This window comes from Gopherus flavomarginatus, chromosome 1 (genome assembly GCF_025201925.1).
Source record: "Gopherus flavomarginatus isolate rGopFla2 chromosome 1, rGopFla2.mat.asm, whole genome shotgun sequence".
Lineage (NCBI taxonomy): Eukaryota > Metazoa > Chordata > Testudines > Testudinidae > Gopherus > Gopherus flavomarginatus.
The window spans coordinates 71,718,283-71,742,978 of record NC_066617.1 but is presented as its reverse complement, the minus strand read 5'-3'; the positions used below and the strand labels follow the sequence as shown (position 1 = coordinate 71,742,978).

The window sequence follows — 24,696 nt, the reverse complement described above, 5'->3', positions numbered from 1 at the left end:
AGTAGCCCCTTGTGAGGAATTTGCCAAGCGCTCACTTAAAGTCCAAACAATTAAATCTACCAATTCTCCTTTATCCATTCTTTTGTTGAGGTGCCCAAAGAATTTTAATAGATTGATGAGGCATACATCTCCTTAAAGAAGCTGTGTCAATTTGTCCATATCATATGGGACCACACCTTCAGAATTAGCTGGCTAGCAGCCAGCTCAATTTAGGATGAAGGGCACCACTAAAACAGGTGTAAGCCACCTTAATGCCCCACCCATCCTCAGGCTGCCAGTCTGATCCTGAAGAGTATAACAGCTGCTCTAAGTTGAGTCAGCTGCAATGGACCTGTGGGGCCATTCTATCAGCCAAGGATCACCAGCACAATGCTCTGGCCATGTCCCTTTCTCCTCAACCACACTCTGTCCTAGGGAACCATGAGGTAGAGGTTGGCACAGATCCAGCAACATCACAAGAAAATTCTCTGCAAAAAGGAAAGCTTCATCTAGTCATGTAAGCTGGCTTCATATCCGCTTTGTGTCACCGGAGAGGTGCAACAAAGCCAAGAATTTGGGGCATTTTAAACTTGGGGGTTTGTAATTTACTTGTTGTCCCAACTAACTCATTAGGCCCTGAATTAAGGTTCATTTGCCTTTAAATTCCCTATCAGGAGGTGCATCCTGTCTATGTGAGTTTGTTCTACCTGTTCCTCCCTCTTTCCCTCTCATCATGACACCAATTTCCTCAGCTGAGGGATCAGTGAAGCCAGTTCTGAGTTGAGCCTGCTCTACCACATCTGCATATGCCACATCTACAAATAATTCCATCTCACTGCAATCTTCCACTTCAGCATCTCTGTCCACGGGCTCTGACGCCCACAAACTACCTGCACCACAAAGAAAGTGGTGGTGCATTATGAATCTGCAATTTGTGCAATGAACAGTGTAGCCCCAAACCTGAATTATGTGTTGCTGAACTTTTACTACCTTTAGTTATAGTGGAGGCTTTACTCCAACTGATAACTAAGGATGACCAAGATTTTATCCATCTCTAAGTTCAAAGCTAAGGGTTTTTTCCTGGCCAGGGTGACCAGATGTCACGATTTTATAGCGACAGTCCTGATTTTGGGGTCTCTTTCTTATATAGGCTCCTATTACCTTCTCATCCCCGTCCCAATTTTTCACACTTGTTGTTTGGTCACCCTATTCCTGGCTAGCCACCCAAATATATACCTAGGATTTCGGATGGGGTTGTACTTGGGAGGGGCTAGCCTATGCCACTGCCTGTGCCATCACAGGCACGCTGCTATTTGTAAACAGACTAGTTTGGGCAGAAATAGCATGTGTATGTCTACCTAAGCTGGGAATTACATCTCTCAGCTGCAGTGCAGATAAACCCCACCCAGGTGGCTAAGTCAGACCAACCTAGAGCATTTGGTAGGTTCATATCTATGTAAAAAATGTGAATAGGCAACAGTGAACGAGAGTGTAAGCAAGAGAGAGAAAATGTATTCTGTAACTAATCACAAGATACAAATGCCCTCCCTCACTGTATAGTTATTAGCTTTATAGAAAAACATCATAACTTTTACAGGCTGTTTTCAAGGGGTTGTTTTTTTCCTGCCAAGTTGTTTTTTTCTACTGATTTTTTTTTTTTTGCTTAAATAATCAAAAGTAGATACAAACAAGAAAAATGAAAAATCTAAAAAGGGATGCATAAAGTTGAAAAGAACATGAAATTAATATGTGCCTTCCCCTACGTGCTAGGACTTAGGCCTATTACAAATAAAATTAGAATGTGATTGAAATTAGTTTGACTTGGAAACTTGTGTGACAAGAAAATTACAACACAGCAGGTATTTGTAGGTAGTGCAGAAAAATTACTAACTCTTGGGGATGGTAATGAATTCAAAATATAGGCTTGATTTGGCAAGAGAAAATTAAAAGTATGTAAGTGTTATATTTGTATGTGAAGGAACAGATACCATTAACTGCAGAGAAATTCACTAAATCAATCAGAGTAGTGTTAGCAATACTAATAAGAGTACTCTGCAATCTCCAGAATAAGAAAAGCAGAGAACAAAACAGCATATGACAAGAAAGGAAAACATTGAAAGCAACAGGGAGAGTTTGGCTAACTTTAGTTTTCCTATTACGAGACCAAATACTGAAGTGCTAATTCACTCTTGACTTATCTGAAATCAATGAGACTAAAGAATGACCAAACGGAGTTAGCACTTCAGCCTTTGGTTAACTAAGAGGTACATCTGAAAGACTATTGGCAGTGTGGACACTAATGAGGGGTAGAAAGTCAAAAGGGGTCTGGGCACCTGACTACACTAGGGCCCTTTTGAAAAAAACCCATCTTAATTTACTATTTAGCCTGGACACAAAGTCAAGGACCATTCTCAAAACAGCTGATGTACGCAGGAGATCAGACTGTCCCATAATCATAGAATATCAGGGTTGGAAGGGACCTCAGGAGGTCATCTAGTCCAACACCCTGCTCAAAGCAAGACCAATTCCCAACTAAATCATCCCAGCCAGGGCTTTGTCAAGCCAGGCCTTAAAAACCTCTAAGGAAGGAGACTCCACCACCTCCCTAGGTAACCCATTCCAGTGCTTCACCACCCTCCTAGTGAAAAAGTTTTTCTTAATATCCAACCTAAACCTCCCTCACTGCAACTTGAGACAATTACTCTTTGTTCTGTCATCTGCTACCACAGAGAACAATCTAGATCCATCCTCTTTGGGACCCCCTTTTAAGTAGTTGAAAGCAGCTATCAAATCTCTCATTCTTCTCTTCTGAAGACTAAATAATCCCAGTTCCCTCAGCCTTTCCTCATAAGTCATGTGCTCCAGCCCCCTAATCATTTTTGTTGCCTTCCGCTGGACTCTTTCCAATTTTTCCACATTCTTCTTGTAGTGTGGGGCCCAAACCGGACACAGTACTCCAGATGATGCCTCACCAATGTCAAATAGAAGGGAACGATCATGTTCCTTGATCTGCTGGCAATGCTCCAACTTATACAGCCCAAAATGCCATTAGCTTTCTTCGCAACAAGGGTACACTGTTGACTCATATTCAGCTTCTCGTCCACTGTAATCCTTAGGTCTTTTTCTGCAGAACTGCTGCCTAGCCACTCAGTCCCTAGTCTGTAGCAGTGCATAGGATTCTTCCATCCTAAGTGCAGGACTCTGCACTTGTCCTTGTTGAACCTCATCAGATTTCTTTTGGCCCAATCCTCTAATTTGTCTAGGTCCCTCTTTATCCTATCCCTACCCTCCAGAGTATGTACCACTCCTCCCAGTTTAGTGTCATCAGCAAAATTGCTGAAGGTGCAATCCATATCATCCTCAAGATCATTAATGAAGATATTGAATAAAACCAGCCCCAGGACCAACCCTTGGGGAACTCCACTTGAAACCGGCTGCCAACTAGATATGGAGCCATTGATGATCTAGCTACCCTATAGTCCGTTCATCCAGCCCATACTTCTTTAACTTGCTGGCAAGAATATGGGACACCATATCAAAAGCTTTGCTAAAGTCAAGGAATAACACGTCCACTGCTTTCCCCTCATCCACAGACCCAGTTATCTCATCATAGAAGGCAATTAGGTTAGTCTGGCATGATTTGCCCTTGGTGAATCCATGCTAACTGTTCCTGATCCGTTTCCTCACCTCTAAGTGCTTCAAAATTGATTCCTTGAGGACCTGCTTTTCCAGGGACTGAGGTGAGGCTAACTGGCCTGTAGTTCCCTGGATCCTCCTCCTTCCATTTTTTAAAGATGGGTACTACATTAGCCTTTTTCCAGTCATCCGGAACTTCCCCGATCACCATGAGTTTTCAGAGATAATGGCCAATGGCTCTCCAATCACATCAGCCAACTCCTTTAGCACCCTCAGATGCAGTGCATCCAGCCCCATGAACTTGTGCTCATCCAACTTTTTTAAATAGTCCCAAACCACTTTTTTCTCCACATAATGTCATCCTAATAATTAATAGACGGTCTTGTCACCCACCCACACCCCATTCAGGATTGCACCTACCACTTACTCTGCGTTTGGTGAAATGCACGCACATACACACACACACCACCCAAAAACCCAACAACTTTGTGACAATAACTACATGGAAAAGTAACACTAAGAAAATAGCTAATGGATTTTTATCTTCTTTTAATATGACTTATCTGGAAACAAGGGAGAGAGCCAGCACCATGCAACTAGCCAGCACCAAGTATACCACGAATTGCAGTTTGTGAATCACTGCAGAAGATATTAGCTAGTGATTTAAATATTAATCAGACCATGGTCACTAGATCCTAATAGCCCAAAAGCACTTTATTTGTTGATGAGTTTTTCATGTTGGTGGGGGATAAGTTATGAAATATTTCACTCACTCAGCTGTCCAGATAGCAACAAAATATTTGCAGAGTAACATACCTGACACAGAAAAAGCATGAGCCAAATATCTGGCACCCTAGGAAATTCCCCGAAAGGACTGCTTAAGTTTAGGCCTAGAATGGTCTCACTAGCTTCCAATACCAGAGAATGGGGAGAGGAAACTTCACCAAAATATGAGGAAGCAAGAGAGAAGTGAAAGGAAATATGCTACATTTTTAACTGATCTGGAACAAAACAGAATGAGGCATATATATAAAACTGTGGGCTAAATCCTGACTGAGGTTAATAGTAAACTCCCATTGACTTCAACAGAAGCAGGCCTGAGCCTTTTGTATGAGAACCTTTCTTTGTGAGCAATGGAAGCAGACTCTGGCCCTAGGAAACTTTTGTTTAAAAAAAAAAACACAACACAACAACCAGGATTCCACTGGTTATCATCAACTACAGGAGATTATAAAAGGGCCCAACTCATGTGCACTGGTTGTATATTGGTATAATTCCATTGACTTCACTGTAATTTGCACTGAAGTAACTTTGAGCAGGCTCAACGTATTCTTTGCCCCAACCACTAGACTTTAACCTGTGAAAACTTTGTACTAAACTACTGCAACTGATGTTTACATGCACCTGCTAAGCCAGATCTATCATTTTCTGCATTTTATAGAGGGGTAAAATAGGTCTTACAAGATTAGCTTTGAATTTGGCTGTTTCCCACACTGCAAGCAAACAAATGCATTACTGTAGAACTGTTACATGGCGAATAGCTGAAGCATCCTTCTTGGAGGACCAAATAAATCATCTTGCCATTGCAGGATTTAAGATATTTCTAATGTCCCTATTTATGTGCTATCTATGGCTGGAATCAATGATCTAGGCATTTTTCCTCACAAACATTTTATGATTCTGTCTCCTGTACCTCAGGAATGTTCTCTCAGCTGTGTATGCGCGAACAGGGTAACACTTCTAACAGCTTGTTTTAATCCTAGGTAGTGACATAGGCACTCCAGTGAGCGTGTATCATGTTCCTCTGCAGACACAGAAATCTATGGGCAATGGTCAGCCTGTTTAGGCTTGCTGGTTCCTCGGACACTTACAGATTCCTGTGAATATAAGTTTTGAAATGGCTTGTTCTCCTTCTTCGTACCATTGATTTTAATGTTTTTTCTTACTTCTGTGGATTAAATTATTTGCTTTGCCCTTTCACAGTTCTGATAAGAAACTCAGAGATTTAATACTACCCTCCGATGGGATTCCTGCTGCCTCTTTGATAATTCTCACATACTCTTATTCTTTTCTAGAAGTTCTTTTCCCAATCAGCTGCCTCAAACCTCATCCTGTCTTTTAAAATTAATTTGTAACTGACCATTTCCCCACTTTTGCTCTATGTTCTGGCCTTATAAGTTGGTTCTCTTTTTTTCTCTCTCTCTGTGGGGCTGGCACATAACTATCACCCTACCCCCATATACACCCCTTCTGTTTTCCTCTACCTCATACCTTGAGGCCTCATTCTTTCCCATACATCAGACTGGCTGGCACTCATTCATTGGTTAGAAGTGCAATGTAAGGCTTTTCTTCCTCTTTCCCTTTGCCCAAGGACTGTGTGTGCCATCTCTGCAGCCTCTCCTGCTACCAGCTATGCCTATTGCCAGCTCACAGAGATTTCTTTAGTTCAAATGCTAGGCAGTGTTTTGGGAAATAAGTATCCTTAGGTCTAGAATCAGCATTCTACTCCCAGCTCAGCAGACGTGAGCGTGATTTATTTTGTAACTGTGAGGGTTGTAGGATTTGAACTCTTGTGAATCCCAGGTAAAAGGGAATACAGCAGGTTGAAACATGTGATTTCCCTTCCACAGGACATTCCAACAGTTCAAAAAAGTTTGCATTCTGAATCAGAACGAAAACACGAAATTTCAAAGTTCCCGGAGAAGAAATACTAAAAATATTTCATTTCAGAAAAAAATCAAAGCCTTTTCATTTGATTTTTGCTAAACAAAAACAGAGCAGACAGTGGTCCTGACTCAGATACTCCTTGCATTGCCACCAACTCCTCAGGGAACAGCCAGGGCACTCCCTAAGTTTACATGAATTCTCCACTGTGGAGCAGGGAGTCTATAAACCAGGGGTGGGGGATCTTTTTTCTATCAAGGGCCCTTGACCCACAGAAAAAAAAATCAGGCAGGGGCCACACACAGTCCCACAGGGGGAGAGCGTGAAGGCTCAGGGCTTCCCCCCACAGCGGGAGCAGGTGCTTGTGGCTCCAGTCCCATGGATTGGGGGGGCGGGAACATGGAGGCTCAGAGCTTTCGGCCCACGGTGTGGAGACTTGCCACAGGCCGGACGTTCCCCATCCCTGCTATAAACCCTGAGAGCCTCAACAACTTCCTGGGTTGCCAAGATCCTGGCTGGGAATGTAGAAGCCCGAGATCCCCATTTTAAGCCTGCCTGCCTCAGAGCGCTGAAGGCTTCCAGTGTCTGCAGTTCTGAGGCAGCCCCACCATGCTGACTGCTTCAGAGTCAAGGACAACAGGACTTCCAGGCTCCTAGCAGTTCTGGGAGTCCCATCTGGAACCTCCTGCTGGGAGCCTCAGGGCTTCCAAACTTCTTGCCATGCCTACTTCTGCCCCGAGAAGAAGTTCATAGAAATCTAAATGTTTCCATGAAACATTTCATTTTGGACAATTTAGCTTTTTTTGATGAAAAAATACTTTGGGAATTTTCTGACTATCCGCTCTAATAGTGCAAACACTTTGTATGATGCTGCCCTCTAGTGGCTGTTCCAGAGGGAGAAAAGGGTTTCCAGTTGTAGTGGGGGAATTCTTCTTTGGCTCAAGTGCTAGAGGTCTGTGTTCTGGAGTTAAAAGACCACGGTTCTAGGCCAATTATAGGAGGTGTCTGTGTCCATGGCACATGGATTAATTTCATTATAGGATATGCAAACATTTGTAAAATAGCTCCTTACATTAAACTAGCCAGGAATATAATGGTGAAATGTAGCACTTAGCCTCTAAACACCCCACTTGCTTAGAATTATACTGAAAATTATAGGATTTCAAGCTTTGGGTTTGTCATCTGTAACATATGCTAAACTTGTCAAAGTTCAATGGCTCACTTGTCTTTTCCAAAACTTCATGCTAACAGAATTTAGTGGAGTGGAATTTTTTTCTAATATAGCAGCACAGAAAAGAAATATACCAGTACTTACTATTTATAACTCATGGCAACATCCACAAAATACTTTCTTCTTTGTCGATATACATTGTCCTTAAATCCCTTAAGAAAGTAAGACAAGATTAATTTATAGCAAAGACTAAGAAAATCAGCTGTAAGAATTTTAAAATAAATCATTTAAGTGTTTACTTAGTGTTTAATTATATAGTTTTCTGATTAACAGCATCTATTTTAATGTGGAGAAAAATAAACTAGTGTCACACTTCCTCCAAAAGGAACATTTCCAGGAGAGGTGCTGTGCACTAGTTTCATCATACAGCCAAAAATATTAAGTATGGGAAAAATGGTTATGACTCAACTTCAGCCCACCCAAACACCTCCATGACCTGACTGGAGTCTCCCAAGCAGGCAAAAATCTGGATGCTAGGCTCATGCATCACACTTCTTTCACGGCTTGAAAATTGAAGCATCTCAGAATTCATGAAGAGTTTGTTTTGAAGATACTACTGCGATGGCCACCATCTTGGCTATCACGCTGGCAACTGAACAAAAAGCCTCCAGAGCTAAAGCATGAGCTGCTACAGCTTGAGCTAAAGTCCTGTAACTGGTTTCAGAGTAGCAGCCATGTTAGTCTATATCCACAAAAAGAACAGGAGTACTTGTGGCACCTTAGAGACTAACAAATTTATTTGAGCATAAGCTTCATCGGATGCATGCAGTGGAAAATACAGTAGGAAGAGATTATACACACACACACACACACACACACACAGAGAACATGAAACAATGGGTGTTACCATACCCACTCTAATGAGAGTGATCAGATACTTGGTGAGCTATTACCAGTAGGAGAGAAAAAAAAATTGTAGTGGTAAAAATCGTGGTAAAAAGTTTCTCTCTCTCCTGCTGGTAATAGCTCACCTTAACTGATCACTCTCATTAGAGTGGGTATAGTAACATCCATTATTTCATGTTCTCTCTCTGTGTATATATATCTTCCTACTGTATTTTCCACTGCATGCATCCAATGAAGTGGGCTGTAGCCCACGAAAGCTTATGCTCAAATAAATTTGTTAGACTCTAAAGTGCCACAAGTACTCCAGGCCTGTAACTGTGGCTATAATGCACTTATTTTCTTTGAGGATCAGCCACAGAGGGAGGTATGTGTAACGTAAACATGTGTAGGCTATACTACTTTCCATTACTCTAAACCATATGCAACATCTCTTCTTTATATACAAAACACTCAGATACTACTTCGCCTGAAAACTGAAGTGTAAGTGTCAACTTCAAGGGCAAGATTGGAGTGGGTTTAAATTTAATTTCAAACAGGCATACCAGCCCAGAAACTATATTTGTACTTGCCCCACTCAACTGGGCAGTAGTGTAACCAGAAAAAATACCACTCTCCCCCATCACTAGGCATGGACAAAAACCACAAAAACGGTAGGAAAATGGCTGTTGGTCCACATAGCTTCAATTCACAGATTTCATAGCCAGACGGACTATTTGTGATCATCTAGTCTGACCTCCTGTATAGCACAGGCTAGAGAACTTCCCTAAAACACTTTTAGAAAAACCTCCAATCTTGATTTTAAAATGGTCAGTGATGCAGAATCCCACTTGACCCTTGGTAAATTGTTCCAATGGTTATCTTCACTAAAAAAAATTACACCTTATTTCTAGTCTGAATTTGTCTAGCTTCAACTTCCAGTCATTGGATCATGTTGTAACTTTCTCTGCTAGACTGAAGAGCCCATTATTGAACATTTGTTCCCATATAGGTAGTTATTGATTGTACTCAGGTCACCTCTGACCTCCCCTTTGTTAAGCTAAATAGATTGAGCTCTTTGAGTCTATCACTATCAGACGTGCTTTTTAATCCTTTAGATCAATCTCATGGCTCTTCTCTGAACCCTCTCCAGTTTATCAACGTCCTTCTTGAATTGTGGACACCAAAACTGGACACAGTATTCCAGCAGTAGTTGCACCAGTTCCAAATATGGAGGTAAAATAACCTCTCTACTCCTACTCAAGATTCCCCTGTTTATGCATACCAGGATCACATTAGCTCTTTTGGCCACAGCATTGCACTGGGAGCTCACGATCAGCTGAATACCTATCATGATCCCCACACCTTTTTCAGAGTCACTGATTCCCAGGATAGAGTTCCCCCTACTGCAAGTATGGCCTATATTCTTTGTTCCTAGATGCATATAATTACATATTAAAATGCATATTGTTTGCTTGCCTAAGCTTCCAGAAAATTTTGGATTTGTAACTATCATGGGGCTCCCAGCTGCAGCTAGTGCACTCAGAGTGGCAAGAAGCAGCCACGATAAAGTGCATGAATGCACACATGTGTGTACACACACGTACTTCTAGGAGATGTAGGAGAGAAATCAAAAGGGATTGTGAAAACATTCAAGCCTCCTACTCTCAAGCACAGCCCGAGGCAGCAGAGGCCTTGCAACATCATTCAGATGTTTGGAGGACACATTTTGCCTTTGTTCCACTGGCATGACTTATCTAGCGTACATCTAGAGAGAAAGAACATAAGAACATTATCATATCCTTAGTCCCACATTTGGACCTTAGCGTCCAAAATATGGGGGTTAGCATGAAAACCTCCAAGCTTAGTTACCAGCTTGGACCTGGTACCTGCTGCCACCACCCAAAAAATTAGAGTGTTTTGGGGCACTCTGGTCCCCCTGAAAAACCTTCCCTGGGACCCCAAGACCCAAATCTCTTGAGTCTCACAACAAAGGGAAATAATCCTTTTTCCCTTCCCCCCTCCAGGTGCTCCTGGAGAGATACACAGACACAAGCTCTGTGAAACTACACAGAGAGACTCCCCCTCTCTGTTCCCAATCCTGGAAACAAAAAGTGCTTTCCTATTCCCCCAGAGGGAATGCAAAATCAGGCTAGCAATCCAACACACAGATCTCCCCTTGATTTCTTCCTCCCACCAATTCCCTGGTGAGTACAGACTCAATTTCCCTGAGGTAAAGAAAAACTCCAACAGGTCTTAAAAGAAAGCTTTATATAAAAAGAAAGAAAAATACATACAAATGTTCTCTCTGTATTTAGATGATATAATACAGGGTCAATTGCTTAAAAGAATATTGAATAAACAGCCTTATTCAAAAAGAATACAAATCAAAGCACTCCAGCACTTATATTCATGCAAATACCAAAGAAAAGAAACCATAGAACTTACTATCTGATCTCTTTGTCCTTACACTTAGAAACAGAAGACTAGAAAGTAGAAACTACTTCTCCAAAGCTCAGAGAAAGCAGGCAGGCAGACAAAAGACTCAGACACTAAATTCCCTCCACCCAAAGTTGAAAAAATCCGGTTTCCTGATTGGTCCTCTGGTCAGGTGCTTCAGGTGAAAGAGACATTAACCCTTAGCTATCTGTTTATGACAAACATGGGTAAGGAATGGTGTCCCTAACCTCTGTTTGTCACAGGGTGGAGAAGAATGGCAGGAGAGAGATCACTTATTATGTGGAAAATTATGGAAAAGGTTTCATACAGGCCTAAAGTTGTTGATCCTTACTGGAGTTACCTTGACTGTTTAAAAGCTTTATGAAGCAAGTGCTGAGTTAATAAGTTGCAGTCTTTGGATCAATGGTTAGGGGGATCCCTTTTCCCTCTTTTAAGAGAGGCAAATGGTTTTGTAGGCCCAGGAAGAAAGGGACAGATGGCAGTTTGTTGTGACTCAAGAGTGTCACATGTAACAAAATTCTGTTTCTGTTAACTGGTTAACAGGACTGGTCAGAGGATATTTCTACACTGGGGTGGAGAACCTACAGCCCACAAGCTGGATCTGGCCCACTGCCTGATTTCATCCGGCCTGCAGCAAGTCTCCATGCCATGGGCCAGAAGCCCCAAGGCTTGGCGCCCTCTATGGGGCTTGAGCCACAAGCACCAGCTTACCCCACTGGAGGGGGAAGCTAGGGTTTCCAGGCCATGAAAAGTCCAGTTGGCTCTGCACAGCTCCCGCAAGCAGCTGGCATGTCCCTGCGGCCTCTAGGCACAGGTGCGATCAGGGAACCGCGGCAAATGGGAGCTGCAAGGGCAGCACCTGTGGGTGCAGGCAGTGTTCACCGTGCAGAGCCCCCTCGCCACACCTCTGCCTTGGGGCTGCAGGGACATGCTGGCCGCTTCCGGGAGCAGTGCTAAGCCAAGGCAAGCAGGGAGCCTGCCTCAGCCATGCTGAACTGCTGACTGGGAGCCACCTGAGGTAAGCGCCACCCAACCGGAGCCCGCACCCTGAACCCCCTGACCCAGGTCAGAACCCCCTTCCACACCTCAACTCCCTCCCAGAGCCCTCACCCCTCCTGCAACCCAACCCCTTGCCTCAGCTCTGAACCTCCTCCTGGAGACTGCACCCTGCACTCCAACCTGCATGCCCACACCCTGCCCCAGTCCTGAGCCTGCTCCCACATTCCAAACCCCTTAGCCCCAGCCCAGAGCCCCCTCCTGCACCCCAACTCCCTCATCCCCAGCCCCACCCCAGAGCCCACTGTGATGTGTCATTCCATATTCTTTATGAAAATATGCTTTTATGGTTTGACATAACTACGATATACTTTATGCAAGATGTCTCGTGAGATATCATTGGAAAGGTTGTGATTTACTGAATGCAATTATCCTATTTGTATGCATGTATCATTTCTGTATCTGAAATTAGGAATATTGACTATGTACCTATATTTTAACTATGTTACTTTCTGTGATGCCCCCTGCTAACACTTCAGGTACAACAATGAAAAATCCCAACAGTGCTGATGGCCCATCAGCAAGAGACGATGGACTGTAAAAGAGATTAGTCTCCCTGTGAATGTGTGGGTCTGCCTGTGAAGAATGACTCCAGGGGCCCTACAGAGGCATGTGACCAAGTCACCTGATAGTGGAACCCATCTTGAATTCTGTACTTTTCCACAAGAAGCTGGGGTGAGGGTCAAACTAGAAAACAAAGGTCTCCCGCCTTATGCAAATCCTATTTAAGGGTGGAGAGTGAGGTAATCCAGGTCATCACTTCTCCCCTGCTACTGCACCCAAGATGACTGTTGGAAACAACTAAGACTGAACTGAGGGAAAGAACTGGACACATTTAGGGTGAGAATTTACATGTAACCAGTTTCTTTAGTGTATTAAGCTTAGTTTGCATGCTGTTTTATTTTCTTAGTAATCTGCCTTGTTCTGTCCACTACCTCCTTAGCTACTTAAAATACACCTGTTATAGTTAATAAATTTATTTCTGGTTTACAAGATAACCCGATTTATGTGATTTCTAACTTGAGGGGGGCATACCCTCCTCCACACTGAGGGAAGAGGCAGATTTCATATAATTTTGGATTTGTACTCCAAGCGGGGTGGGGGGGGACCTCTGCGTGCTGTGGCAAGGCCCTTAAGCTGAGCCTTCTCAGAGCGGATCTCTGTCTCTCTGTGCAGTTGGCTGGGGCCCTGCCTGTATGCTTGGCTGGGGAGCCTAGCCCAGCAAGACCAGCTAAAAGGGGGCCCAGGCTGGCAGAATAATCTGCCTCAGTGGCGTCCCAGCACGAGATGACATCAAAAGGAGTTCAACCTATCACACCCACATCCCCAGCTGAAGCCCTCACCCCTACTCCCTGCCCGAGAGCCCCCTCCCAAACCCTGAACCCACTTCTGCCCCCACCCTGGAGCCTAGGGGAAGACCTGAGCTTCTCCCTCCCCTCCTAGGGTTGTGTGTGGCCTGAGACTGCTTTTTCTGTGGGTCAATGGCCCCTGCTAGAAAAACGGTTCCCCATCCCTGGTCTACATGACAGTGTAAGCTTAGCGGTAGCAGAATTTGAATGAGCAGATCCAGGGTTTATAGGGCATGTGCAGAAATTTAATTGACTCTCCCCCTCCTCCCAGCTCTGGTAAAAGCTCACTCTTCCCTCCCTGCCTCTCTTCCCCCTGCCCTGGTTCCTACTCTAGCAGGAGCTTACTTTTCCCTCCCTCCCCCGCACCCCAGTAGGAGCTCGTTCTCCTCCCCAGGTGGCAGGGAGAGTGAGCTCCTCCTAGCCGTGGCCCCAGGGCTGGAGGAGTTCTATGCCCCCAACAATTACTGGTAAGGCCCATGCCTCTACTTGACCCACCCCATTCTGCAGACCCCTCCTGGGTTTGTGAACCTAGTGCTTGAGTGCCTACATTTATTTGTAACCCCAGGTTAAGAATTTTTTAATCCCAGTCTGGGGCTCCAGCATCTACATTGCATTAGGCAGGTCCAAGTCCCACTACCCATAGACAAGACTTGCCAGTGCTCTCCCAGAATGTGGCCGGTTCTACCCCTTTGTTCATGGTGCAGTGTGGGAAAACTTGACTATCCACTGAACTTGACTGTCAGAGGACAAAGAAAGTCAGTCCATTGGATTGTGGGATACTTTTGGTGGACTCCCATGCATGAGTCCAGGGGGGCGAGCCCAGTGCCTTGACTTGACTCGACTCAGGCTCAAACCCTCCACTCCCATGTGGTCCTGGGACACTAGGTCCAAGTGCTGGGTGAGTAAGATGTGTGTGCAGACAGAAGTGGGATTAGACTTGAGCTGAGTTCAAACCCTGGTCTTACTGCAGTGTAGACATACCCATGGTGGCCTTGTGCTGCCCCTGCATAGGGGTAATTCTCTATGGCCCTTTATGACTTCTGTATATCCCCTATACAGTCCAGAGAGGGGTCAGAGAAGGGACCAGAAATAGTCTATTGGTGTCCAACAGTAGGTTTTTTTCCATTTCTAAGTCCTAGCTTTCTGCGTAGGATCACAAATGTGGTGTAAATTATGCCCGAGTTTTCTAAAGTGTAACACATGCTCTGCTTTCATGTCATGCAAATGTTTTTTTCATGATCTATAAAACTAAGGTGATCTGCAGAAACCTGCCTTATGTATTCAGTGTAGACACCAGCTCAAAATATAAAACAATATTAAGTTGATGATTGTGATGGGCCACGTGAGGCTAAAATGTTTCTATTTGAAGCAAAGTTACTATTAGTGGCTGAAAGTATGCTGCAGATTTGAGAGTTTCCAAAGATGCAGACTTTTATCCTCATCCATGATAAAGAAGTGCACAGAATGACTCAGGATTTTAGGGTGTGCACCCCCTTGGGGAATGATCCAATACAGCAGCCTTCAGCTATTGCAAACTACATAAATGTAAATTAAACCAGGTGTCAAGGGTTCCTAGGGACTGATACAGAAGCCAGTGGTCAGCAAGGCACAGGGAAGCTCTAGTAATGCCTGACCATTCCTCAGCCTCGTCCACAACATAGGTATTAGAGAGGGGCTGACACAGCAGTTGACGTGCTGGCTCTAGACCCTTATAAGATCTCCTAACTAAGGTGATCCTCCCTACCATATAGGGCCACTTCGCACCAAAGCACAAAGCAAAGCAGCCTCAGTACAGGGGAGAATCCACGACAAGTCTATAACATGACTCTGAACTACTGGTAGTAACCTGTGAAACAGTAATTTTTCCAATTAGTGTTATATCTTACAGAATGTTTACCACCACCCGCCCCCAGTTACTAAATTCAAATGCTCTATATAGCCCCTCTCCCCATTCTGAAAACCAAAATAGAAGCAAGCCATCCAAAACAGTTGTGGAAAGTTTTTGATTGTTTCCATTCACTTTGATGATTGCCCCTCTATTAGAGCAGCAAAAATGCAGATAATATAAACAGAGGAGTTTCTTCTAGCAGCTTATCATTATAGTTCATTCTTAAGGTCTCTTAGGTTAGACATATGCTGAAGAAAACCATGACTGAATGAAAACAAATAATTACTAAGGACTATGAGTTCTTAGCTTTAGATTTGGAATATCTAGACATTACCAAGGTACGAAACAGGGACTTCTACACTGGCACTGATTTCAGAAAGCAAAGTAAGAAACGTATCCATGCACTGTATTCATACTGAGATTGGAGTGTATTGTGCTGTTGTACCTTGTAACTATCCCCTAGTTTGAGGGTGACCATTCTTTCAAATGCTTTGTTCTCCTACACCCACATTAAATAAAAATTCATATCAGTGTCCATATTCTTTGATTTGTGGCAGAACCTAGGTTTATAATAACCCAGACTGTTTAGAATATTAAAGTTTTTATCCTGCATCTATTTTAAAAAACAAACAAACGCAGTGTATAAATGGGGATCAAAAGTGATTTTGGAGTGCCTCAGTTTTTGAGTCTCCCAACTTAAGAAACTGAATGAATGCATTCAATGACACCCTTTAAAGGGACCTGATTTTCATAAAGCGCTGGTCACTCACCTACTGAAAATTAGGTCCCTTTAAGGTGCCAAAAAAAGAGGCCCCCAATATTGCTAATCAATTTTGAAAATCTTTGCCATAGTGCTTATAACTCGACTGATTAAACAATATGAGTAATTATCTATAAAATTATTTTTAAATTCTATTGTGGATAACAAATTGCTCTGCAACTAGGATTTAAAATCCAAATAAGATAATGACTTTATTTCATGCTTACTGGGTGATCTGCATCCAGCTCAGAGCCATACATTAGAACTCTCTGTGAACATTTGTCTAATTCAGCAATCTTCCTGGGGAACCAAGGGACACAATCAAGTTCTGTGGAAGACAGAGTGGAAAATGAAAATATTAGAGAGGGTAAGACTGGTGTGGTTCCTAAATGAACTGTTTACTAATTTCTAAATAAAGCAGCTTTACCGTCTTCATCAGTCCAGATGTTTTCTGGTGGATTAAGAGTTACGATATTAGTCTGAAACTTTAGCGACTGAATTAGTTCATTAAATTCTTTCTTACTGCAGTCACAGTCCACAAAAATTTCTACCTCTGAATTCCTCCTCTTGGATTTTCTTGATTCAATGTGAACCATACTCACATGCTTCTCCTGTGGGAAGATGAAACATTGGACATTGTTTATACATAAACAAAATTTATTTCGAAAACAAAACTGGTAGCATGAATTTCTGTTAAATATATTTTTAAAGTAATAGAAGTTTACATTCAAAATACTCAGCCTACAACTAAATGCATAGTACTGTTAAAGAAAAAGTTAAAGAAAAAATACTGCTAGCCTAAGGTAAAAATTGTTCTCTCTCATTAGCTGGCTATGATAACTATAATATTCACAGGAGATTTCAATGTGATTTACCAAGACCATCTTTTACAAGGGATATTATGTTCATTTTAAAAATGATAATACAATGCTACACTGATATCAAAGTTAGATATAAAATATTCAGTGCGTTGTCAGTGTTAAAATTTCAGTATATTTTAGTTTTTCCAACTAAGAACACAATTGGTACAAGAAGCTGCATTTATTCAATCTCTCTCTTGACAAGCTAAGAGAACATTTATTTTGTGATAATTTCTCATCTATCTTTCTTGTACTAATTATGAATGACCTGGAATAAGAGTAACAAAATGGAAGTCCAGACCAACTGATTGTCTAGAATAATGACCCTGGCAAGATCTATAACCCTCAGTGAATATGGGTGTCAAAATGGCTTAATCATTAATGATGTCTTTCCATGATAGAACTCTCCCACCACAACTGCTGATCTACAAATGAGTGTCAAGAGGAGATTGCAAAGCATTCATAATGATTTCTACTTTTGCATGCACGAGGCACAAACCTGTCAACTAATCCATTACTTTTGACTTCCTTCCTCCTCACCCATTAAAGGATGCCAAATCTGAAGAGATCTAGGCTGCTATCTACACTTGGTCCCTACATGGTATGTATTTTCATTCTACGTAAAATTCACCCCAGGGTAAAGGGCCAAGCACAAGTTTCTGCCAATCCCTGTGCACCTTCAGGGGCTTAAATGGTATACAGTTTTTCCTCTGGCCTCCTACACAAAGGTATGTTTCAACCTTGGTTAATACATTTGATCTAATACTTATGTTCACAATAAAAGACGTTTCCACCCTGATTACTTGTTATAAACTCAATAAGATATTTCAGTACATGAATTCTGGTATTGAATGCATATCTAGTTGTATTAGGGGCGTTTCCCCTGGCACTATGCCTACTGGCACATCACAGCCTCACTCCTGTAACTGATAGCGTTTGGACAGCCTGCTGTGCTAGCACTCTGCCCATATGCAATCAACTGTATCAGGGCCTTAATGTGTATTAAGGCTTCATAATTCCCATTTTACTGCCTAAGACCCTGATCCAACAACACACATAAGCACATGCTTGACTTTAAGGACATGAACAGTCCTTCTGGAGTCAACACCCACATTAGAGTCAATGAGATGACTCGTGCTTAAAACTTAAGCTCAAGCTTTAGTGCTTTGCTGGATCGGGGCCTTTGACAGCTAGAACTTTAAGCACATGAGCAGTCCATTCACTTAATGGGGACTACATATGTGCCCAAAGTCACACACATGCTTAAATACTTTGCTGGATTGGTTAGTAATCAAATGGAAAAAGTGTTATTGCACATGCTGCTTTGACTTCAGCGGAGCTACACCAGTTTACAGCAGTTGACAATTGATACAGATGTCCCTAACCATTCCAATAATTAGAATGATTTGTAATATTTACCTGGAAGAGTCTGAGAGCTTTCACTAATCCACCAACTTCATTTTGCAAGGAAAACACTACAGCTGTCTTTCCTCTTTCAGAAACTGATTCACTTTTGCCATTTCCTTTACTCCCTTTCTCCTCATCATTTTTACCAGAACTGGCTCTGTTTGGCTGCAAGAAAGTAGATACAAAATACAATAGTTTCCAATGCGTATTTCTGAAAAATATCAAATATTCCTTTCACACAGACAGCTTTTGTCAGAAAACACCTGAATTAAAGTGATCCAGACTATAAAGAAGGAAAGCAGCATATTCAAAGTCAGAAAAGGTAACAGGCAAATATCAGAGACATAAGAGACCAATACAGAAATAGGACACAAATCATGACACCATTAAAGCAGTGTTATTATAGGTAATAAACAAAGACTGGATGGAACAATTCCTCACCTGGCTAAATTGTTGTAGCTCTGATTGCAATGGAGCTGTGCCGATTGACACTAGCTGATGATCTGGTTCAGAATTTTGAAATCATTTGAGTTGTCCGTAAAAGCCACAAGCAGAAACTTCATATTCTCCGTTGCACTAGATTTAATGTTGCCATCTATTTTTCATTGCTCCTAATGAACTAAAAGCTATTCTCTTCCTTTTTAATTTGTATAATCAGTGATGTTTAAGCTCTGTCTATCATAGAAGAAATCTGAATTAACTGAACCTTTTAAAAAAAATTAATCCAACTAAGTCTCACCTCCTGAGAACAGTCCATTTATCCCAAAGGAGCATTTCCTTTTTTTAGTTTACACTGTTGAGCTTCCCACACCTGTAAGATTCTCTTTGCACTGAATTTCCTTCTAAATTTTCCAATAGTACAATATCCACAGCTTAAAGTCTTTTTGAGATGCCTCTAAGTAGTCCATCTAAATCAAGAGCTTTAGTAATACTAGCCAAGATTCTCAAAAGTGACTAGCACTGGGTGTCGAGCTTGAGATACCTGAATGCAGACAGATCTTCAGAGGGCATATGTTCTGCACTTTATGAAAAATCAAGACCCCTTTAAAAGTGTTTCAGATGTTTGCAACCAAAAAACATGACTATCTTGGCCACAGTGTTCATTTCAGATTTTATTGTTCATTGGTAAATTCTGTTCTTGAGATAAAAACAATGAACCAGCGATTTGGGGAAGGGGGAGCCAACAATACAGGAGAGCAACTAACAAGGTCTGAAACATTTAAAGCCATGTTCAAACTCTTCAAAAAAAACAACAAAAACAACCAAAAAACAAAAAAACTCTATTTTTAAGAATTGGTGGGAACCCTGAGGCAGATCACCTCCTTGTTTCCATCAGATCCTCCAGTGGAGCTATGCCAATTTACTCCAATTGAGGATTTGCCCTGAGTCCCAAACACAGTGTTCAAAAGCAGATTTAATAAGATTCTGCCTAGTCCTCATTGACCAGGCACAGTTTTTAAAATTTATTTTATGCTAAATCCTTTTAAAATTGGATCAGATCCTTTCTAAAATAAATCTCCATTGCTGACAACAAGGACTAATCTGTAATTGACATAGTTTCAGTACAGACAGTTCAGTGCATCTAGACTAACCAAGCTGAACTGATTTAAGTTTTACCCCCAGGCTAGTTCATACTAGCAATGTCCTAAACCATTTAAGTTACAATATCTTCTGGGTAAGTAGCCTGCAATTCCCAGAAGCTAGGCATTCTGGAATATGTCACACAGCCACCATAAATGATGGGAAGGTAGAGAGATGACAACTGACATGCAGGGCCAGCTCTAGTCATTTCGCAGCCCCAAGCACAGCGGCACGCCATGGGGGGCGCTCTGCCACTCGCCGGTCTCGCGGCTCCGGTGGATCTCCCGCAGGCTTCCCTGTGTAGGGTCCGGTGGTCCCGCGGCTCCGGTGGACTCCCGCAGGCGTGCCTGCGGATCCTCCACCGGAGCCGCGGGACCAGTGGACCCTCCGCAGGCACGACTGCGGGAGCTCCACCAGAGCCACCTGCCACCCTCCCGGCAACCAGCAGAGCGCCCCCCACGGCATGCAGCCCCAAGCACGGCGCTTGGCGCGCTGGGGCCTGGAGCCGGCCCTGCTGACATGTTTCAGCTTCTCCGAGTCCATACTGGCACTAAAGCAGTACAAGCTGAACCAGATAAACTTTAACTGGTTACAAAACCAATTAAAAACTGTAGCCTATTCTAACCATTTATTAGAGTTTTTGTAAATCATCTGGGGTGTTTTTGTCTGTGTGGACACAGACATCCTAGAGCAGTGATGAGCAACCTGCGACCTGCCAGGGCAATCCACTGGTGAGCTGCCAGACAGTTTGTTTACATTTGCACGTCTGACTGCAGCTCCCAATGGCCATGGTTCGCTGCTCCCGGCCAATGGGAGCTGTGGGCAGCAATGCAAATGTAAACAAATAGTCTGGCAGCCTGCCAGCAGATTACAGACTGCAGGTTGCCCATCACTGCCCTAGAGGCTTTAACCAATTTAATTTCTCTAGTGATGACTTTGAGTGTCAGCAACAAGTGCAGGGGCACCAGCGCTGCGTGCAGTTTAGCAAGAAACTAGGCTCGCACACAGTTTTTTTTGGCCAGTCAACACTTATTTGAATCCAGTTTATCTAGAGCTTGTAGAAAGGGCGAAGTGGTTCAATAGCCATGTGTGGGCCTAGTTCCCTATTTTATGCTCAAACTTTAAAAAAAAAAACAGTTTTAAACAATGTCTGGCTCCATATTGGGCGATAGGATTGTCTGAAATCAATCCAGCTGGAACTATGTTTAGATTGTGTCTACACTTAATGGTTAAAACAGTTTTATAACATGATTAAAATTCAAGTGTAGACAGGGTCTGCATGAGTTTGCACCTATGAAATGGATCGCCCCATTGTCTTTAGCTAGCAAGCCTCTTTTAGGCCCTGATTCAGGAAAGCACACAAGTGCATACTTAACTTGTAAGGCTCCAATTCAGGAGCACATATTTCATGTTTGTTTTTAATCTTTTTTGTTATACTTAAACATTTTTTTCCAATTATTATTTGGGAGATAACTTATATGTCAAGCATGAGGCCTATATGTGCTTTGACAAAAATGCTATTTTTAATTTTGCAGTCTATTTTGTGTCCATTTTTAGAAGGAAAATGCAGAGAAGCAGGTTAATTAACTTCCCAGTCCTGAAAGGTGCTCAGCACCAATTGACGTCAGTGGGAAATGATGGTACTCAGCACTTCACAAGATTGAGCTCCGTGAGTTCCTGTAATTGTATCAAATGGATAATACCTGAAGTGTCTGCTGAAAGCCACCATTCAGCCTGTGAAAACTAGATGAGCACCATAGAAGAAGCTGAGATACTGTGAGAATTTAACCTGCATTGCTAATAAGGTTACTACTGTATGTGATTAAATAATGACTTGTAGATGTTTTTTCCTAATGATGATGCCGTATTATTATTATTATTAGGAGCAAGTGTAAATATTCAAGAAATCATAGAGTTAAAGCAGAATCCTAGTGAAGAGAGAAACACTAAAACGTCTTATATAGGCAATAGAACTGTTCACTCCATTTAGTCCATTTCCCAGTGATATCAATAATGCCAATAAAACAGGTAGAGATGAGTAAACACTTAAATATTCATATGATAGTAGCACAAATAGGAGTATTTCATCTTTACTATAAAGACAATGGGTCAAATTCACAGCTGGTGTAAAATGGCATAACTCCAGTGAATCCAATAAAGCTATGCTGATTTACACTAATTGAGGGTCTGACCTCAAATTTTCCACAGGAGATGTATATTTACAGTTGTAAATATACAACTCTCTCTCTTTCTGTTTTACTATTAGTTATTCGAGTGTCAAAGTAGATTAATATGTATGAAGTATGTTAGCATTGTAAATACAAAAATATACAGATAACGTGTTTACAATCATGAAGCGGTCGGTGTAACAACACTTTGAAAATACCAAAGTATCTGCTGGGTCTCCAGATCGTATTACAAAGATTAGTTTGCATCTTTCCATAGTATTTTTACCTGAGGAGACATTTTTAGCTACATATTTTTCTATATGCTATTGTATCTCTGCCAGTTGAGGAATCAAAACTCTAATATTTCAAAGCCAAATATGCACACTCTATTAAAATGCTGGACTCACCAATTCAGTGTAAATGTTTCTCAAAATAATTGGTCCCAAAGGTACAACTGGTACTGTAACGATAGACTGTGCTGTCCATGGAGCATCAATTGCAAGATCAGGGTCTATACAATGACTTAGGTATTTTCCTCTTATTGACTCTAATTCAACCAAACACTTAAGCACATGTCTAACTCTGAGAGTGCAAGTTAGTCCATGTGACTCTGCTGGGACCGCTTACACGGTTAACATTAGGCACACACTTACTAACTAGCTTAATGGAGACCAAACTCATTTACTGTTGATTTTAAGAGTACTAAATATGGCGATTGGCTCTGATATTGCCTGTAGAGTTTAATAGGCTTTTTGCTATATTTTATCTGAAGACACGATACAAAACTACTAGTGGTGATTAGGACTAGAAGGAATTGATCAAACCTAGTTACAAATAAACGGAATGTCATTCGATATTTTTAATTATTATTAAAACGCAAGACCAATATGTAGCTTTCAGGGTGTCCCCGCGATCTGTAAACTATTTCTAGCATTAGCTAGTCGAATAAAAATGACTTATTTAGAAGAATCTAAGAATAATATTATCTGCTTTGCCTCTATATTTGTGCTTGTTATTTTCCTTGCATGCTTGTTTTCTTTATTGTTTTTGCAGCTATCACCAAGTGTCTTTTAATTACTATTCTTAAATATTGAAACAAAGATCACAACAATTTTCTTTTCAAGAGTTCTCAGTAACTTCTGTTGCTTGCTTTGGAAACCACGTACTAAAAACGGGCAGAACCTTTGATGCTACTTTTTGCATTTAAAAAGCAAAAGCATTTTAAAAGCCCTAAAATACGGAGCACATGCCAGCCCACCAGCTGAGCACAAAACACATCCCAAGAGCGACGCGATGCTGTTGGTTTCCCCCTGTATATCTCTAGAACATCACTGGATGAGATAGATGTTTGCGCTCGGTAAGCACCGCGCGGGAATACGTACATACTTCAAACTGCAATGGAGAGAGTTTGGGCGCACAATGTACGTTAATCAGAGTCACTCGTTATCAAGCACACGAATGCTCTGGGCGGCAGCAGCGTGACAGCCCGCGGTACTTACGGTCAGGTTGCCGAGTCCTTGGTGTTCCCCGGGCACGGCTGAGTCGAGGGAGAGCCCTCTCCTGGCCCAGTATTTACTGGAGAACATCATCATTGCGGGCTGCATGGGGACCCGGGTGTAGTTTTCTTCCGCCACAGCAGAGGGAACCGGCTGCAGGTAGCGCGCTATGAGCTCTGCTCTGCCCAGGCGGCGGCGGCTTTTATGCGCCTGGCAGGCCGGGCAGCTGATGGAAGCTGATAGGGGGGCTCCTGTGTGGCCGGTGGCGGCGGGCGGATGCCGGCGCGGGTTCCCTGGGGCGGGAGCTGGTTCGCTCACGCGCTGGCTGCGCTGCCCCAGCCCGGAGGAGCGGCCGGCAGGGGAGCGGCTGGGTTAGGTTTTTACACCGATCCTGGGGGGTGGCTTCACCTGCGGGCAAAGGAGCCCCAGCAATGCCCGAGCCGGCGTGACTGCCGGGCCGAGCCTGGTGAATGTCCCACTTGTGCCAGGAACCCCCGCCCCAGCCCGGGAGCTAATGAGGCTGTTTGTGGTGTGGAAACGTCCCGCAGCTGCTCACATCTGTGCTGATGCCCGGGGAAGCTGTGGAAGGAGCCCAGCCCCCTCGCCGGGCTGCCCGACACCTGTGGGGCCCAGCCCCCTGCCAGGCTGCCCAGCAACCTAATACTTCTGTCCCGTGACTTCCTCCTCCACCCCGAATTACTTCTGTAAAACACTGTTTTGTCCCGATCACTGGGTACACCTCAAACATTATTGAAGTAAATGTTAGTTAACATTATGCTCATCCTGAGGAAACGTGAACAGAAGCCAGCGCAACACAGCCCCAAGTCAGGTAGCTGGTTCCTCCTTCACTCAGACTGACATGCGGGGGGTGGGGGGGAGAAGAGACTTTAAAAACACAGCACAACAGTCTGAGTTGTCGCCTACAGCCCTGCACTTACGATCTCCCAGGCTTCTCTCAGTTAATGCCAGCAGTGGCGTTTAAACTGGAGCTGTAGAGGAATGGTACTCAACTTACTTCCTGCGTGCATAAAATCACAGTTGTCAGACATGGGAAAGACCTATCAAATCTTTCAGAGAGCCATCCAATCTTGATGTAAAGGTTTCATCCTAATTCATCCTCCAGCTAGCGGGCATAATCGCTCCCTACAATAAATTAACATTATCGAGCTTCCAGGGTCCAAAGATCTGTTATTGAACATTCCAGGTCCTCAGGTGTTCTCTACACTCTATAGACCCTAGAAGGTCCATGGCTACAGCCCAACCCACACACTAAGCCTAACCTTGCTCACTAAGGGCCACATTTAGCACTACAGAGCTTTCAAGGTCTACAGGCATTGCT

The 24,696-nt window shown here is 42.9% G+C and overlaps 1 protein-coding gene across 1 annotated transcript in view; it reads right to left on the bottom strand.

The window, feature by feature from the left end:
• Positions 1 to 23,564, bottom strand: part of TPH2 (tryptophan hydroxylase 2) — an 83,611-nt gene extending 60,047 nt beyond the window's left edge. The window contains exons 1-5 of the mRNA XM_050935565.1: positions 23,361 to 23,564; positions 18,125 to 18,277; positions 16,273 to 16,456; positions 16,073 to 16,173; positions 7,595 to 7,662 (exon numbers count right to left, since the gene is read on the bottom strand). Of these exons, the coding sequence (XP_050791522.1) occupies positions 7,595 to 7,662; positions 16,073 to 16,173; positions 16,273 to 16,456; positions 18,125 to 18,277; positions 23,361 to 23,465 (611 nt within the window). The 5' untranslated portion in view covers positions 23,466 to 23,564. The remainder of the gene's footprint in view (positions 1 to 7,594; positions 7,663 to 16,072; positions 16,174 to 16,272; positions 16,457 to 18,124; positions 18,278 to 23,360) is intronic.
• Between the last annotated feature and the right edge of the window lie 1,132 nt (positions 23,565 to 24,696).